The 18,192-nt window shown below is 39.9% G+C and overlaps 1 protein-coding gene across 1 annotated transcript in view; it reads left to right on the top strand.

Annotated features, from left to right (window-relative positions):
• The window catches only part of CSMD1 (CUB and Sushi multiple domains 1), a 347,261-nt gene that overhangs the window by 35,507 nt on the left and 293,562 nt on the right, over positions 1–18,192 (top strand). Inside the window, exons 9-11 of the mRNA XM_081812881.1 lie at positions 2,078–2,266; positions 12,569–12,738; positions 16,784–16,940. Coding sequence (XP_081669007.1) covers positions 2,078–2,266; positions 12,569–12,738; positions 16,784–16,940 — 516 coding nt within the window. The remainder of the gene's footprint in view (positions 1–2,077; positions 2,267–12,568; positions 12,739–16,783; positions 16,941–18,192) is intronic.

Here is an 18,192-nt window from a genome sequence, read left to right as displayed (position 1 = left end):
CTTTGAAAAGGAGAGTGTTTTTTGCTTCAGTCCTCACAGCCCAGAGCTAATGCGTTTTTATAAGGTCGTTCCTGAGTCCCATAATCACCAGCGTTTTTATAAGGTCATTCCTGAGTCCCATAATCACCAGTGATTTCTTCTACTTCGAAGCTCCCATCCATTCCTTAATAGCCTCCAGTGCCACTTACAAGTTCTTCGTCACAATATGAGTATTTATCTTATCTCCTGTTGTAATGCTGAAATGCTTAGGCAAAGAGTTTCTGTGCCTTCCCACTTTCTGTCAGGTGTATTCCCATGACTTATATGTGGTAGGACGTTAATAGTCACTTGATACCGCATGGTCGTTAGCAACAGAGGCATTGAACTTCTGTCTTAAAGAAAAAGACTTCTTAGGGATTTTAAGATGCTCTGAACTATTTTATACTCCCTGTAATTACGACCAATTGCCATTTATCTTTATCTGACTTTGTTGATTTTTCTTGGCATTTCACTGCATTAGCGGAGCTCTTGGGACGAGCTCGGACGCCTTGATTTCTTGGAAATTTGCCGTAATCAGGGCTAATCATGAAATGGCCCGTTCTATGTAACAAAGACTTAAATCTTCCTAACGCTAATGCCTAATTCCTCTATATATTCTTTCCTGGTGGATCTCAATTAGGGCCACTGTGAGAATGTCGCTCCCTCTGTTCTCACTTTCATCAAGATCCAAACTGAAGTTAAATAGAACACTTAAAAGTTAAAAAGAAAGGAAGTGGCCGTGATGCAAGTCTGTGAGTCTCTTCCCTAGATATTTCTCAGAAGTCTGTGTTGTTCCCACCATCTGTTTCTTAAATCTATCGCTCCCAGCACAGAACTGGCAATAAGTCTTTGGATTACCAAAGGTCAGAGCTAGAGCTGACTTCATCCACAAACTCCCTAAAGAAACAAACAAGCAAGCAAACAAAAACAGGCAAGACAAAGCACATTTTTCTGGGTCTTCGCGGGTCCTTGGAACAGTTTTAAAATATTTTAAAACATTGGGGCACCTGGGGGGCTCAGTCGGTTAAGCATCCGACTCTTGATCTCAACTCAGGGTCCTGAGTTCAAGGCCCGTGTAGGGGTTCACGTTGGGCGTGGAGTCTACTTAAAAAAATTGTTTTGAATGTTGAAAAAGTAAAGTGGTAACAGTTTTTGAACATGTGGACTAATTTATTTGCACACACCCAGTGGAAAATGATTTGTAAAGCTTGCAGAAGAATCCTCTTATCCATAGTGCGTCACAGCGAGCTCAGTCTTTAGAAAGAAGACACACCTGGGGTTGCAAAGCCAATGCTAAAGTACACTTGTTCTTTAGATGTGCTAAGAGGAGTTTCATTTGCAAGGATTTTGCATTTGAAACTTAGCTGCCAACAATTGCCAGTAGCACTAATACGATGGAGTTTATTGTTTAAGTATCCAAATAAGTAGCAACTTTATTATGCAAATGAAGCGTTTTCCCTTCTGGGGACATTTCAGATGTTTGCATAAAATCAGTATGCTTTTATATCCGTTTTTTCTCCTGCTGGTCTGCTTTACTTCTGTCTTCTTTAGAAGGTTTTATTAGAGCAGTGTTTCCCTCCGGATGTATGTCCACGTAGTGTCTGTGCAGACGCTCACGGGACAGTGTAGGAAGGCGCTCCGGAGTCCCAGCTGGTCGCTCACAGCTGCTCAGGGTTCTGATCTATGCCGGGGATCAGTTACTGATGCCTGATTGTATACACCTGATTCTCCCAGAGCCCTTTACCTGTACCCTTTAGCAGTAAAATAATTCCATACTGTTAAAGTCACAGTCATGAAATGGGTCATCTTATTTTAAGGTTACACCTCTATTTAAAAAAAAAAAAAAAATATATATATATATATATATAATTCATGCCATTCATCATGAGACACCTTATAGTACAAAGAAAAACAATCCACATAACAGTTACGGAGGAGTTTGAAAAAATATATATATATAAGGTTTTTTTTTAATAACAGCCATTTTTTATTCTTGCTAAATACTTTTTGAGTATTTACCCAAATTCCCACAAATGTATTCTGTCTCTTCATGTCTCAGAATATGACTTGGAGCCTTGTGATGATCCCGGCGTCCCTGCCTTCAGCCGAAGAATTGGTTTTCACTTCGGAGTCGGGGACTCTCTGACTTTTTCCTGCTTCCCGGGGTATCGCTTAGAAGGTGCAAGCAAGCTTACGTGCCTGGGTGGGGGCCGTCGTGTGTGGAGTGCACCTCTGCCAAGGTGTGTGGGTAGGTGGTCACACGCTTTCATTTCATTCATCCAGTGGGGACAGGGCATGGTGCAGTCAGGACGCAGGGCCGAGTTTGGCAAGGAAGGAGGGCAGGGGGTCCGGGTGGTGGACAGGGGCGGGCGCCCTGCTTCTGGGCTGTATTTACCTTGTGTATAAAGTCAGCCCCTTTCAGCTCTCCAACCTTACGCCTGAAGAAGGGTGAATCTAAAGCATGTGCCAAGCATATTCATGAAGGAAAAATATACACATAACCAAAAATAATCTGGAACAAAAGGAAAGATAAAAGCTGGAAGCCAGCCTGTTCTAACACAACTGTTGGCAATTCTTTTGCTTAAAAGCAGTGAGTATCTCCTGGTATGATGATGGTGACAATTGAAAATACTAGTTTTGTTGTTACTTTTCCATTCAACTCTCTGATTGGATGATTGTGGCACATTCCTGCAAAGCAGGCCTTGTGGAAATTTCAGTGCGGAGTTAGCTCTCTCAATGAGTTCTTGAAGAATCAAGAGGTTGCTCCAGAAACAGGAATCTCTAGCAGGTACTGTGGAACCAGGCTCTGTGCTAACACAGTGGGTTTAGGATGCCCGCTCAGTGGGGTTTCATCTCCTGCTCATCTGGGAATGAGCTACCATAAGGAATGGAGCACAGCCGGGTTGGGCGGGCAGGCCTAGCTAAATACGGGATTCCACCTGCACCTGTGGGGTCTGCTTATCATGCCAGAGATAACGTCTAGCACCTGCCACCTGGCCGTGTTGCTGCATGCGAAGGGCTGATGGTCTGTTCTCTCAAGTTACAGAAAACCACCTAATGTCATCTGGAGATGATTTGTAGCCCTAGCTGTAAACCTTCAGAGTCACGGGGAGTCTGCGATGCCTCCCATTCTAGTCCTACCAGCTGATACAATAGAGGCAGGTGGCAAAGTTGTACAAATAAGATTTCATAACCCATACAACTAATGAATTGTTTACTTAGTGAAACCCATTTTTTTTTTTCCCATGGCAAAGAATCTCTTCAGTTATCAGCATGGTTTAGGGATATTATTAATTCAACTGGTAATACCATCTTTCTGTGTTTTAATGATAGTCCCAGAGTCAGGACTTCATTTACAAAAAATATTACACAAGTAAACATGAATCAAATCATCTTTCTCTCTCACCAGGGCATATGTCTGTCAATGTCTATCATCTTGCTTTCTCCTAAAATAGTGGTTCTCACTTTTTTGGGGTTATGATTTTTATTTGAGATTCGGATGCCATTTTTGAACACTGTCTCAAGAAAAAGAGATACAGTATTTTGTACATGATCCTAGGAATTCCTAGAGTTGCCAAGAATCCACGTTCCCCAAAATGACAATTACTGAGCAAGACGGTTTAAGATCTGGATGAAACTCCTATCCCAATGAAATTAAAGCTTTGTTCCACACATGTAGCATTAAGTAGTCTATCGATTATCACATTCTGTTCCCTGTTAGTCTGTTTTATATAGATTCATTATCTTTACACTATTACTCTTGTTATTGGAGTTTTTACATTGTTGCCCAAAATATAAAATAAGAACAAACAGTTAATATCCATTGAGCCCTAATGCTGGACGCCGCACTGCTCTGAGCTCTTTACACGTATTGACTCATTTAATTCCCAGAAATCAATGGGGTAAGCACTGTGCTGTGACTTCCATTGTAGAGATGAGGACACTAAGAGACAAAGGGCCTAGGACCTTTGCCTACCTTCAGGGAGTTCCAGATCAAAACTCAGGGTGCCTGAAAGCAGGCTTCTCCCCACTGTCCTGCCTTGGGACCGCACATGGGGGCCTGGCTGTGCCCTTCCCAAATTTAGCCTCTTGTATTTTTCCCGGCATTTCCTGGATTTCCTTCCAGCCCATCTAGCTACAAAGTTCCTTGGAATAAGCATGTTACTCATGTCAGCAATCCCCTAGCTGTCCCACGGGTTGTCTGGGACCAGTTCGTATTTCTTCTTTCCTCTCAGCCTCCACGTCTGATTGATTAGTTGCTGGTTTTGAAGATTCTGTGTCCCACCTGGTTCTCAAGTCAGGCTCCCCTGACCATTCCGTCTGCCCCAGCCCTGGGAACGCTCTCCCAGGCTCCAGGACGGAGCGCCTGAGGGATCCATCCAAATACAAGCCCCATCAGCGTCCCCCCTTAGGAGAACATAAGTTAAACCCCATAATATTCAGAACAAGCACTGCTGAGCACAAGGCTCATTACTCATGGGGCAGGCTCCCCAGTTCCCTGCACAACTCACTTCCATCCTGAAGCGTGGGCATGGGAAGCCTGGCAGGCTCATGGTCACCATGGTTCTCTTTCCCTCCGTGTCACTGTCTGCTCCCTCACCCACCAACGCACATCCTGCTTTCCAGTCAGGCTTACTCTCTCTCATTTTTCTGAACTCCTCTTACTCCTGAGCTGTCTCTCCCTTGTCACCTACTGGCTGATGGGGGAGCCTCCCTCATCACAGCTCGACTCCATTAAAGTTCCTCCTCGCTGGTCTCCCATTAGGATGACCTTTCTTTACAGGGGGGCTACTTGATCCCCAAAATCCAGCTCTGTGCCTTATTCGAAAGATGCTTGTCAACACTAAAGATTACTTTCCTTTAAACTTCTCTCTTGATCTCAACACTTTGATTCTGTGTCTGTGTTTCTTCTTTTAAAATCACAGAAGTAAGAGTGATTGATCCATAGCCAAAAGTTGCAAATCCATTCCAGAGATCACAAGGGACATTGGAAGAATGTCAACTGAATTTTGTTTTTCCCTAATAAGCATCTCATCTGAAATAGAATTTCTAGTGAACACCTAAATTAAGAACTATTTTTCTCTTCATCAGTTCACTCAAAAATTAAAGAGAAATGATCTTTTTGTTTGCATTTATTCATTTTAGGGCTATTTGCACCTAATTATTTAAGGTATTGGAAATAATATTATTCTGCACTCCATGATGCAAAACAAAATGTGCAAGCCCTTTCTTGTGCCACTTTTGCATTACATTATATGCGTATCATTCAATATATGTCTTTTTTTTACAAGTTAAAAAGGTGTCCATCTGGTTTAAGTAAAAATGAAGGTGTACTGGTGATATGCCTAATAGTCATAAATTGGGACAACTTCAGGTGAGGTTTGATCAAGAACTTGACTTTGTAACTGAGGCCTTGTTATCTGTTATCTCTCGTCCTGGGGACTGGCTTTATCCTCAGGCTCCACATGCCCCCGGCGGAAGCACTGGGCAGCTCCCTGCTCTGCCCAGGGTGCTTCCTCAGACCAGGCTTTCATATCAGCATATAGTGCTTTAATGCCAGCATCATGCTGCCCAGTGAATCAATTTTCCCAGGGGTTGGCTTCCGTGTGATACCTGGATTACCTCTGATTGGCCCAAATAGAGTCACATGCCTGTTCCTGACGAATCACTAACCAGGACAGTTCTGGTTGTCTTAGGATATTTAGGGGCCAATCTGCATGGGTGTTAAATAATGAGGAAAAGTACATATTTTATGATATTTGTGATATTTTGTAACATCTTCTTCCATCTTCTTGGAAAACAAACGGGCAGAGGAAAGCAGACATAGTTCAAATGAGTATCCACTAGAATTCCCTAATCTAATATTGCATCTATGAACACACATTTTTGAACACAGAATTTTCTCAGGCAGATTATGATAAGCCTCTATTTCTACATCAGATTAATTACCAAATAATATCTGCTGAGAGAAATAAAAAAAATCAATGAAAGCAAGAGTTACCCTGTTGAATATCTGCATTAATTCTATTTGTTGGACAAAGTATAGTGTCCTTGGATGGAATAAAATGGGGTAAAAAAGTCAACAGTATTAGACTCAACTATATAATGGACTACAAATATTTCAGAGAGGCATAGAAGAACAAAAGAGCTTGTCTGTATTTTGATAAACTAAATTTAACTTTAAATCTTTTGACCAATTCTATCTAAACATTATTTTCCTATGCCAACCGATCTATTGTTTCAATTTCTTTCTTTAATTCTTAGTTTAAAACTTTGAAACAAAATTAAAAACTGAAACTAATCTCTGTTGAGTCTTAAAAGTTAACTCAATAATAGCATTAAATTAAGGAAATAAAGGTTCATAGGATAACAAATTGATTAAAACTAGGAATAGCATTTTATACAATTCTTAAGTATTCTTTGTGAGTAAAAATAAGATTGCACATTTTAAATAATATAGGCCATATATGTGTGTGTGTATATATATATATACACACACACATATATATATAAAATAGAGTTCATATGTTTACAGACTCTAAACAATAAGACTTCATATACATAGTCACATACATATATAGGTATATACTGATAGCATTTACTGATTTTATTTTAGGAACCAAAATATTCTTGGTTTAAAGCAGAAAGGAAGTAGGTTTTCTGTCTCCCTTTCATAGTCAAGCTACTTTCAATGTCTGTGCTCTTCAAATAATGCTCTCAAAGCATATACATATGCTAATTAATGTAAAATAATCTATTTACAATTTCAGAATGTTCTCAAAGGCCCCACTGCAATTTCCACAAAACTTGCATAACCACCACTAAACACCTCACACCCAGCCACTTTGTTAAGAAAGGTCCCTGTGGCATGAGAGACCCTGTGTATCCTGAGTTCTTGAGCAAGGGAACTTGAATCCAGCTTCTTCCGTGTATACAGAGCACACAGTCAGTGCTGTGGGTGCTGGCTTTCCAGCCTCCAGAGCTGTGAGGGGTTTTTGGTTATGGTAGCCTGAGCTGAGTAAGTTTGGCTTCACAGGTAGATACTTCTCACAGAAGAATATATGGGAAATCAACTGGCTCCTTTCTATTATGTTAATTTAATTTTAATTAGTTCATTTCCATTACAAAACCGTAAATGACAATCCGATTTTAATTACATTTTCAGTAGGTTCTTTATAAAAAGAACAAATGATTCATCTTAAGCAAAATTATATCCATTCATCTTAAAGTAATTTTAAATGGATTATTGAAAGAACCTAAAATTGATACATTTAATTGCTCCGGTAATGGAGATTAACAATAGATATTTTCAATCAAGTTCAAAGAATTTTTGAAATTCTGATGACTTAAATTTTGTAATTTTCTGAGCATTCACTTTTTACTGTTAGTGTCTTATTTTCTTAAATTATTTCCTATGGGGTAGCGTCCCAGGGCTTAGTGGACAGAAAGCCATGACATTTTATTTGCTCTGCCATTACTTATTTTGATTTTCCAGTGTGTTGGTCTGGACTAGGAATTCTAGAATTTGCTTTACAAGTCCACCTTCACAGGATTGCACCCCTTCTGTTTTCTCGTAGAGTCCTTAAGATCCATTGCTTTCTCTTAGGCCATTTCCTCTTCCCCAAATACCCTTTGTCAGGACACCCACGGTCCTCCAAACTTTTAGGGACCTCTCATGATGGTTCAGTGAAGCCCACACATTACCCCGGATCTGGTCAAGTCTGTGCAGCCAGATTTCCTACAATTCTCTCAGATGACCCCCTACCTCAGTCATGTCGATGAATCCCATAAATAGCCTGTCTCACACCCAGATTCTCTGTGTGTCCTAGTGCTTCGTCCCCCACTGCATCTCTCACCAGACCTTTGGTCTGCCAACCTGCTACAGCACTAAGTTGAGTAGTGAATGAAGGTTCTCAAGATAAAATGGCGAATCATGTTCCACCTTTAAGATGTCATATTTTCTTATTGATCTTGACATAAAATCAGAGAAAACAGCAACAACCACACATGTTCACTGCAATAGCGTCAACCCGAACACACGTAACTATTTAAACTTGAGGAAAGATATAAGAGTCATGATTTGAAGGGGGAAAATGTAATGACATGATAATCTGCTTGAAAGTCTTTGAAGAATATTAAACAGTACAAGTATATATGAAATAGTAATAGTGCATAGAATATAAATATATAAAACAAAATACTGTCTTGAAATAGATTTAAAAAATAATTAAGATACCACGTTTATATATTTTACTATCAATTTCATACCCTCAGAGAAAAATTCACATGGAAGACCGTCTTTAGGTACTATATCAAACTACTCTAGAAAAATGAAAGTCTGTCCATGCACATATAAATGTATTGGCATTTTGATTTAGATTTAGCTACTGATGTATATAAAATAAATGAATTATTGTTGAATGTTTACTTAGAAATTTTCCTTGTGACTCAGGATGAGAAACAGTTGCTCTGATAGAGGGAGATTTTATTTTGCACGGGTAAGGATGAAGTGAAATGCAAGGATGAGGTGGTTGGTTGTTTCTCTGCCATCTTTTCTGCAGCTGAAGCAACAAACTCACTTGTCCTCAAAGGGTTACCAGTTACAACTGGCCAAGTAATTCCTCACATCTATTATTTCTATATAGTGCACTTAATAAGCACCATTTATATATCTGCCTTAAAGCAAAATCCTAGCATCCAAATCCTAATAAAAGGGATGTAAAAATGTAAGAGGGGCACCTGGGTGGCTCGGTCGGTTCAGCATCCGACTCTTGATCTCAGCTCAGATCTTGGTCTCAGGGTCCTGAGTTCAAGCCCTGCATTGGGCTCTGCACCGGGGATGGAGCCTACTTAAAAAAAAAAAAAAAAAGATATGTAAAATTACATCTTTATATTTAATAGCTTTTTTTTTCTTCTCATGTATCCAAATGCCAAAGTCTTCTTTCTAGTCCTCTCTTTTTGTTGTATTATGTGAAATAAGTATGCAGTTAATGTCTTAAATGCTAATGTGAAAACAAATATCATCTTCACTTAATTGATGATCTGTTCCAAATAAAAGTCCTTAAAGGTATACTCCCATCTATAGCAAACCCATACTATCTTAGTTTCATTGTTGTTCATAATTAATAATATTATGAATAATTAACCATGAAATGTTTTCATTGTTAGTTAGGCTAAGATAAGAAAAAGACACAATTCCATTCCTAAGTATGGAGAGTTTATAGCAAATCAATAATCTGTACCAGTCGTGTGATCTTGGGGAAATCCCTTGGTTTTTAAACTATTCTGTTTCAGTTTCCTCACCTGTAAAATGTGGTTTATGAACCTGTTAGACAAGGTTACCGTGAAGATTGCATGAGTCCCTGTATGTGAAGAACTTAAAGTGTGTGACACACACTACGATGATTAGAATTCACACATCAGTCTTATCATGATAGATTGTCTCCTTTGAAAAATGATATGCCTAACCGAGTCTGTCCGGTTTTCGGTGTGGCAAATCTGTGGAGGGGAAGAGAAGAGTAGAGATGTAGCGATGTGAGGACCAAAGAAAGGAATTCCAACCCCGCTGTCCACAAATGCAGAGCGCCAGATACAGCTGGTAGACAGAGCTAGAGCAGGTCCTGCCTTTGGGAAGGAGAAGCACTTCCTTCAGGGGTGAGTGAATCCCAGCCGAGTCAATTCTCTGTGGCTTTGCTTTCCTCGTGGAATGCCCCGTGAAGACAAGCTACGACTTCCCATACGTATTTCCATAGTTACCTGACAGTGGCCAAGCCCTCATTGCACACTTTGGGTTCAAGACTTACCACTGTGTTCAATTAATTACCCCTTCTGCATTCCAACCCTCCCTCCCTCCTCCTGACCTCATTCAGTCAAGAAGGAAGACCGCCGCCCCTCCTGATGACCAGATGGTGGCCAGAGGGGGGGCCAGGACCCTCATTATCCCTTTCACCTCCAGCCACCCTCTGGGGAGGTCTGACTCAGGACTGCCTGCATTTATAGAGGACGCGCAATGCACACTGTCAGCTAAAGGACTTGATAGATTCGAATGCATGCTAAACCCAAATACACACAACCGGTTGTTACAGCCATAAAAAATACTTCTTCAAATGTTTTCCTTAGACTAAAAATAATCTATTTGCCACTATATCAGTATTTTTCCATCTTCCACTACAAGACTTTTTTTTTTTTCAAATTTATAAAGTAATGGATAAAAGGACTTAAATTTGATTTTTGAATGGTTCATTTTATTGATCACTGTCAAATTCAATTTTAAATAAAAACTCCTGATTTATGTGTGACTAGGTTTTATATTCCAGTTATCAGAATTCCCTTGAGTTTCTTTTTTTAATTCCTTTTAAGTCTGATATGTTGAACAAGTTTGACCCCCCACCCCATCCCCACTATTCCATCCACAGAACAACCAAAGGGATACTCTGCTTTGTTGTTTTGCTGTTCTTTCCATTTATTTTGGCTCTTATGTTAAAAAAAAATCTTATTCGTTTAAGAAAGAAAAAAAAAGCAAAAAATATACAACAAGGCCCATGTATTACTACTATTTCCCAAGGGGATTACTGACCTAAAATGCTTGTTGAATTTAACTTATAAAGCCAAATGTCTGCGAGACTCCTGGGTGACTCATGTTAAGCATCCGACTCTTGATCTGGGCTCAGGTCTTGAACTCAGGGTCCTGAGTTCAAGCCCTGTGTTGGGCTCTGTGCTGGGCATGAAGCCTACTTAAAAAACAAAAACAAAAACAAAAAACAGGACTGTTCACTGTTCAAAGACCATCAAGGCACAGTCCTGAGATTGAACACCCACCCATACATGCAGCATGAGAGATACACCACATACTTTTCTCCCCATATTTTTTTTCTTTTCTTAAAAATATTTTAAAAAGATTATTATAATTTAAACATATATAATTACATATAAATATAAATATGTCTATAGTTTTTAAATATATTATGAAACCCAATTTCCATTGTGTTGGGTCACCATTCTGCCCCGCTGCCCAGAAAAGCCTTTATGTCTTCAGTTAAGGAGAGATAAGGGACAGGTGAGGAGCCCAAGTTCTTGTGTATTTCTCCATACACTTCTTTGTGGGGACTTTATAAGGTCCAAGTGCATAAATCCATGGGAGCTGATCTTAAAACTCTAGCAATTTCCTTCTGGCTAGCAGACTAGGGAATCATGGCTAGAGGTGTAGCTGATTGTACTAATTGTTAGAGGAGGATGGAGATGTCAGAGAAAATCACAACCATGAAAATGGGCATGCACACGATGTCTGCCCAAGTTACAGAACACTGCACAAAATGAGCGCTGTGAGCTCCTCTCTGCCTCACCTCCACTACATATGTCCTTTTCACTGATTATGCCGAGCACGCAGTTGTAATTATTAACTTGACCATTGTTCTTCATACTCATTTTGTTGAATTTTTATTTATTTATTTGAGAGAGAGAGAAAGAGAGCACATGAGAGGGGGGAGGGTCAGAGGGAGAAGCAGACTCCCTGCCGAGCAGGGAGCCTGATGCGGAGCTCGATCCCGGGACTCCAGGATCATGACCTGAGCCAAAGGCAGTCGCTTAACCAACTGAGCCACCCAGGCGCCCCATTTTGTTGAATTTTTAAAAATCACTTCACTTGGCACACAGTGTGGCCAATAAATTATTTGGTGCCGAATCCCATGGAGCTCTCTTATCTCACACACACACACGCACACACACACACACACACACACACACGAGCACGCATGCACGACATCTCTATTATTTAATGATAATTTTGGACTGATTGGATTTTAAAGCTCTAGTCTTTCAGCTAAACTGTTCACTTTCGAGGTGAGCAGAGAGGTTAAGTGACTTTCTCTGAGTTGACAGAAAATGGAGAGCTATATTTATTTTTTTTACCTTGATTAAAGCTGCTTTTATGCAAATTTGGATCTAGTAGTGAATGACCCTCTGCTTTCCTTAGGAGAAGGGGAGGAGAAGCTAACATGTACCTCCACTGAATGCTCTTTTGTCCTGAGACATAATGCAGACGAGCTCAGTGCTGTGACAAAGGACTGAGCTGAGGAGTGATTTTCTGTATGTTAGGTCCCCTTTCCATGTGTTGAGTTTGATGCCACAAAATACGAACGTAAGGAAATTACTTCCGTACAACAGAGCTGTCACACTGGAATTGGTGGGGACGTTTTGTGAGGTAGAAATGATAGTGGGGAGGGATGGGTATGACTGCCCTATAACACAGCAAGTGGGCTCAGGCAGAGCGATTTTATTCTAGATCTCTCTGTGGGATAGCAGGCTGCTTCTGTGGAGTAAGAAGTATTCTATGAAAAGAAACAAGAAATCTTGAAAATGGACCAGTGGAGGCTATTTCTTGTCCAGTTAGTAAACAGTTAAAAACAAAAGTCACAAATCTATAAAAACAATATATTAATGACAAACATACATTGAGAGAGGAGAGGGCTATCATGATTGTAGAGTTGTTATGTGTTAAAATCAGTAATTCCACTTTTGAATTCTTTCTTTTTTTATGTCCTATTTATTTTAGCTGAATGTGGGGCAAGTGTCAAAGGAAATGAAGGAACGTTGCTGTCTCCAAATTTCCCATCAAATTATGATAATAACCATGAGTGCATCTATAAAATAGAAACGGAAGCCGGCAAGGGGATTCATCTTGGGGCTCGAAGCTTCCAGCTTTTGGAAGGGGACGTTCTAAAGGTAAGAAGAATCTTCTTGAATGAGACTCCATCTCTTCTTCTCTAGGAACACATGAAATAGCTATCCATATATACACGTAGAGATGTATACATCTATTAATATATCTTTAGAGATACACAATTTTTCCAGCTTATTTACCCAGTTGGTTTGTGAAGGTGTAGATTTTGATGTGATAGTGGAAGCAAGCTCAGCCACTGTCCCTAGACCACAAAGCAGGGCTCAGGTGGAGCAAACCATGATAAGACAGAATTTTAGTGGACGAGTCTAAGCTGTGTTCACAGGACTCAGGGATATGCTTGGGATGGGACCAGAAGCAAGGGTTCTGTGCATTATATGATACAAAGTACCAGAGCCTCAGGAGAATGCTCTGGGGGGCGGGACCCAGCCCATCACCCACATTGTAGATGGATGCCAGGAACAAAAGGCAGGAGAAATGGATTCTGGGGACTTTCAGATCTTGACTTGATCTATGAAATCCCAGCTCTAACTAGAAGTGCCCCATAGTTCCTAAAGCTTCTAATATAGTTCCCACCTCTTCTGTATTTCTTTGAATAAACTGGAGCCCTTCCAGGGTCTGGGGCCAGGGAGGGGGCATTTCTAGAGCAAGGGCATGCCAAGAGGGGCATTGGACCAATGCCAGACACTACCCAATCTATCTCCCTGCTCGGTCCAGTGAGGAGCGAGCAACTGGTCCAGGTTACACAGCCCAGGTGTGGCAGGAGAGAGACACATCTCCCTGCTCATTCCTTTGTGAAGTTCTCAGGTTTTCCACTTACATTTACCTCTCCTCAGATTCAGGAGCGTCCACGCACCTTAAGCTGTGAGCATTAGGAACAGGTGCAAAGAGCCAGCCTATAGGGAAACATCAATAACCCCCCGTTTGTCATCCATTTGCATCATGGCTAAAGAGGGTCCCTCCAGGACCTCACCTGACCTCATCAGCTGTTAGGCGCCCACTCAAGAGGTGTTTAAAGCCTCGGGTGCCTTACTGCCTCCTAAGCCCAGCTCAACTGTTTCAATGTCACTGTTAAGAAGAGAAGCTTTGTTCTAGTTGTTCTTTTCTTGTAATCGTCTTTCAAAAGCTCATGCTGACATCATGAAGCTCTGTAATTAAGAAGTGATTTTCAGGCAGGAAACTAGTACATTCTCACCGATCTAAAAAAAATTTAAACTTGCGTCGTAAGTAAACATTTCTGAGTTCTTTGATAACCTCAAATTTAGCAGTCAGTAAGCCTTTAGAGAAAACTTTTAGGTAACAATTAACTATACTTGGTGCAGGTGAGTGATTTAGAGATACTGCATAAAATGTACATTGGTAAATATTATTGCCATGGAAGGAAGCGAATAATGTTCATTCATGATTACTGCAGCTTAAAGTTGTTGATTATAAGAAAAAGCAAAAACAAAAACCTGCTTTACCCCATTTAATTGCAGAGAAACTGCCAATCATCTGAAATGCCTAAGTGTTGTGCAAGCATATATTTTATTGTATATGCTAATAAATATCTCAGTGTTTAAAACATTTCAAGTGGGATTATCTTATTTTTTAGCTTTAAATGCTATTCACATTGCTCCTTCATACATAGTATGATCCAATAAGAAAGACCAAAATTTTATAGAAATACTTCCATGCACAAAAATGTGATGTTCTCTTGCTTCATATGGAAAAAATCATGGAAGAGAAATATGCGTGTTATACGCAAACAATGAATCATGGAACACTGCATCAAAACCTATTGATGTACTGTATGGTGACTAATATAACATAATAAAATAAAGAGGAATATACAATGGAAAGCAAAGTTAATTTGGGATGTTCTGGGTATAGCTGCTGTCAAACTGGGAAGACTCCCCCCGTATATCCAGCCCTGCTGCTCCAGGACCCGGCGTGATGTCTCCTAATCTGTGATCATCTGCTAACTGGACTATTCCACTCTAAGCGTATGGCATTGATTAAATACCAAACCCTGAGAAGCAATGTAAACAATTACAGGCTTGTATTAACATGTGACTCAAGGAGCATTTTTCTAATACCTAAAAGGAACCAGGAGCATATAGACCAGGGTATGTACATGACAGGCAATATGCCGAACTCACATGACTTGTTTCTAATTTAATTGGAATTAAAAATCAAGTCTCCTGACTTCCAGTATTATCTGGGTTGTCATTTGTGATCCATGCAAAACTTGAATCCCAATTTTCAACTTGAGGGAGCTGAGAAAACGATGCTCCATGTAGAGGGTGACTTGCTCATCCTGACATTTCCCCTGCTAAGCACAGTGCTCATTGCCGGTGATGTCAACAAATACGACAGAATTTTTTAGTGGTTGTAGTTTGGAGGATACTGGGAGCTGGCTGCAGTCTGAATGATCTTTTTGACCTGTGGGAAGCTCCCAGTCAAGGCCAGCAGAGGTGACTCTGGACAATGCTTCAGAACTCTAAGGATTGAGTGTCCATGAGTGTTTACTTGCTCAAATGCTCCTCATCTCTGTGGGTTCTGTGGCTTACAGAGAATTGTGTGGTATGTGGAGTGACATGAGACCTTTTCAGGAAGGCCTGGACAATTTCTTTCTGAGCCAGATTCCTCTGGGTTTAAAACTCATTAGAGTCTGGGTGTCACAGACCTCACCATGTCTGACGAATCCACATGTTAAGCCAAGCGATGATTTTTCCAACAGTCGCCAGTGGCTGGAGGAATTGTAGGGCATCTGACTCCACTATCCTAGCATCTGCTTGTTTAATTGGAAATAAATAAAATAATGATTTATAAAATCGATTTTTCTAAATGTGTTTTCTTCTTTTAGGATTCTGTATATATGTGTAAGTCTGTTGAGCAAGGAATATGGTCTATACATGTATTAGAAGGGAGTTAAGAGAAGAGAAGTAAGAATTAATCCATGTGAGAAGGAAAATAGTGGGGAACTAAACAGACATTGGAGGAGTCTACTGAGGACTTCCATGTCCTTTATTTAGTTAAGATTTTTTATCAAGAAAAACTGGATGTTTTCCAATATAATACATATTGATTCTATCTTCCAAGAATCCCTTATCTGTACCAGTGTGGTTTCTTGCTATGAACCATTGCAATAGTTCAAAGAGGCAAACGGGTTAACCATTCCCCCTCTGCGTTCTATTCTTGATAGTTTCCTAGGGGTGTTGGGGAGCCTCAGCACTGAATCCTTCCCGAACGCAAACACGGTCTATTCTGGCCTTAGCAGAAAGCACACACGCCCATGCCCTAAACTGTTTGACATAGTCCCCACTGAGGAAATGTGATTGGCAGTCATCCACGCCCGGTGCAGTCTACCTCGGGGAAACTCAGAGACGCAGCCCCAAACGCCCCCCTCCCTTACCCTTTAGGTCCGCACGAAAGCAAAACTGTCTACCTGCCTTCCAAATATTTGTTATAAACACTCGCGCTTCACAACCACCTAGGAAGGTAAAGTCAAGTACAAAGTGTTTCAGAGCCAGGCAATGCATGTCTCTGATATCATTACATGGTGGGATTCTTTTATTACAACTAATTCAAGACTCAAGTCACCTCAGGCTCCATGGCTGCAACATGGAACGAGATTGCCACGTCCTGTCTTATCTTGTAATACATTCAGATGCGAGAGAGCAAAGAGGGCTGAGATGTCCGATTACTTACATGATAGTTCAGAGGCAACTTCATGCCTAAAATAGTGTACGTCCCTTCAGCCTTGGGAAGTGGAGTCTGAGGGAGGGGGACAAAGATAAATAATGGAACCCGGAAATGCAAATAAATGTTTCTTTAATTTTAAGTAAGCACGGGAAGAACGCCCAAAGTGATGACGGTAGTATGAACTGACCACAAATGAACTCTTTTGTCTTTAATGTGGATGGTAAAGAAAAAACTTAAAGAAAAAAGACTGCTTCACAATGTCATGCATTCAGCTTTCACTTCACTGTCTACCTTTTCCAAGTGCTGCACAAAATCACATCTTTGAAGATTTGAATTTCTTGTTAGAATTGCTAACATACAAACAGAAGTAATACGGGGACTCACGCGGTGACTTCTCCTTAGGTGTATGATGGAAAAGACAGTTCATCACGTCCTTTGGGGGCCTTCACCAAGAATGAGCTGATGGGGCTGGTCCTGAACAGCACTTCCAATCACCTGTGGCTTGAGTTCAACACCAATGGGTCTGACACGGACCAGGGTTTCCAGCTCACTTATACTAGTAAGTAGCATATGACACAGCATTGCATTTTGTTTTATTTTCTCGGGATACATCTATTACTTAGCTGATGTTTTTTTTTTTATTTAGCTGATAAATTTTAAATATTGATCTTTTACCCCTCTGGTCTCTCTACTGGGTTTTGGATTGCTCTTTAATTTTTAATTTAGACATGTTGCCAAAAGTGGTAGTTTGAAATTTATTGTCTTAGAAGTATTAATATTTTTGTAAGATAATCGCTATACCTGAAAAGAAAATATCATGACATTTGAGAGCTTCTGGGCTTAAACAATGCTGATTATGATATAGTGCACATTGACAGAGACTCATATATGTATATATATGAAAGATTTAGAATGAATGTTTGATGTCATTAATAGGAATTGTCTTTGAATGCCTAACCTACTATTATATCTATCTATATATAGAATATATTAGAATCTATATATTATAGAATATAAATTGCATATGTGTAATATATATAGTCATAGATACATTTAAATACACATGTATTAGGTCATAATATAAAACAACCCTGTGTACTAAGCTCTTTCTTAGCACCACCAATGTCCTAAACACAAATAATCTCAGTATTTGCCAAAGATAGCAGGTGTATGAGCGCTGGAGTCAGGCTTTGATAACAGACCCACAGTTTTAAGCAGTGTTTTATAGTGCCCGCCTTATTAATATACATCAGTGTCGAAAAAATATGTTTAGAGATGAATGTGAAGAAGACAAAGAAGGATATAAAATAAAGGAGGGAAAGAGACTGTGCTTTCAAGAAGAGAAATGTGCAATATGACCTCTGTTTTTTCCAAAATTTTTAGTTCCAAAAAATAAAGTAAAACATGCAGCTATATGGTGTGGATAACTAATTAAAATGAAGGAATCCATGAACTAAAATGCTTAAAAATGTAAAAGACAGTCCAATCCTGCACTAATCTGATGTTTAAAAATATTTATAGCACCAAATACCATGACAAAAAACAAAAAAATTTGGATTTTTTTTAGCATGAAAGCATATTAGTGATCATTGAGATTGATTTCTTTATTTGACAGATAAGCAAATGAAAGCCTGGAAATGATAATAATTATCCTAGACACAGAGCTAATCCAGGTGCCTCAAAGGAAGATTAATTTCCTCAAATCCCCCTTGGTGGGTAAAATTACAGGTGAAGGGCTGTAAGACTTTGGGCAAAAATAGAAGTAGAGTAGCTGACATCATGAGAAAACCTATTTTTCATGTTCATGAAAA

Source organism: Leptonychotes weddellii, chromosome 2 (assembly GCF_054177405.1).
Source record: "Leptonychotes weddellii isolate Sample4059 chromosome 2, ASM5417740v2, whole genome shotgun sequence".
Taxonomy (NCBI): Eukaryota; Metazoa; Chordata; class Mammalia; order Carnivora; family Phocidae; genus Leptonychotes; species Leptonychotes weddellii.
This window is presented reverse-complemented; position numbering and strand designations above follow the sequence as displayed.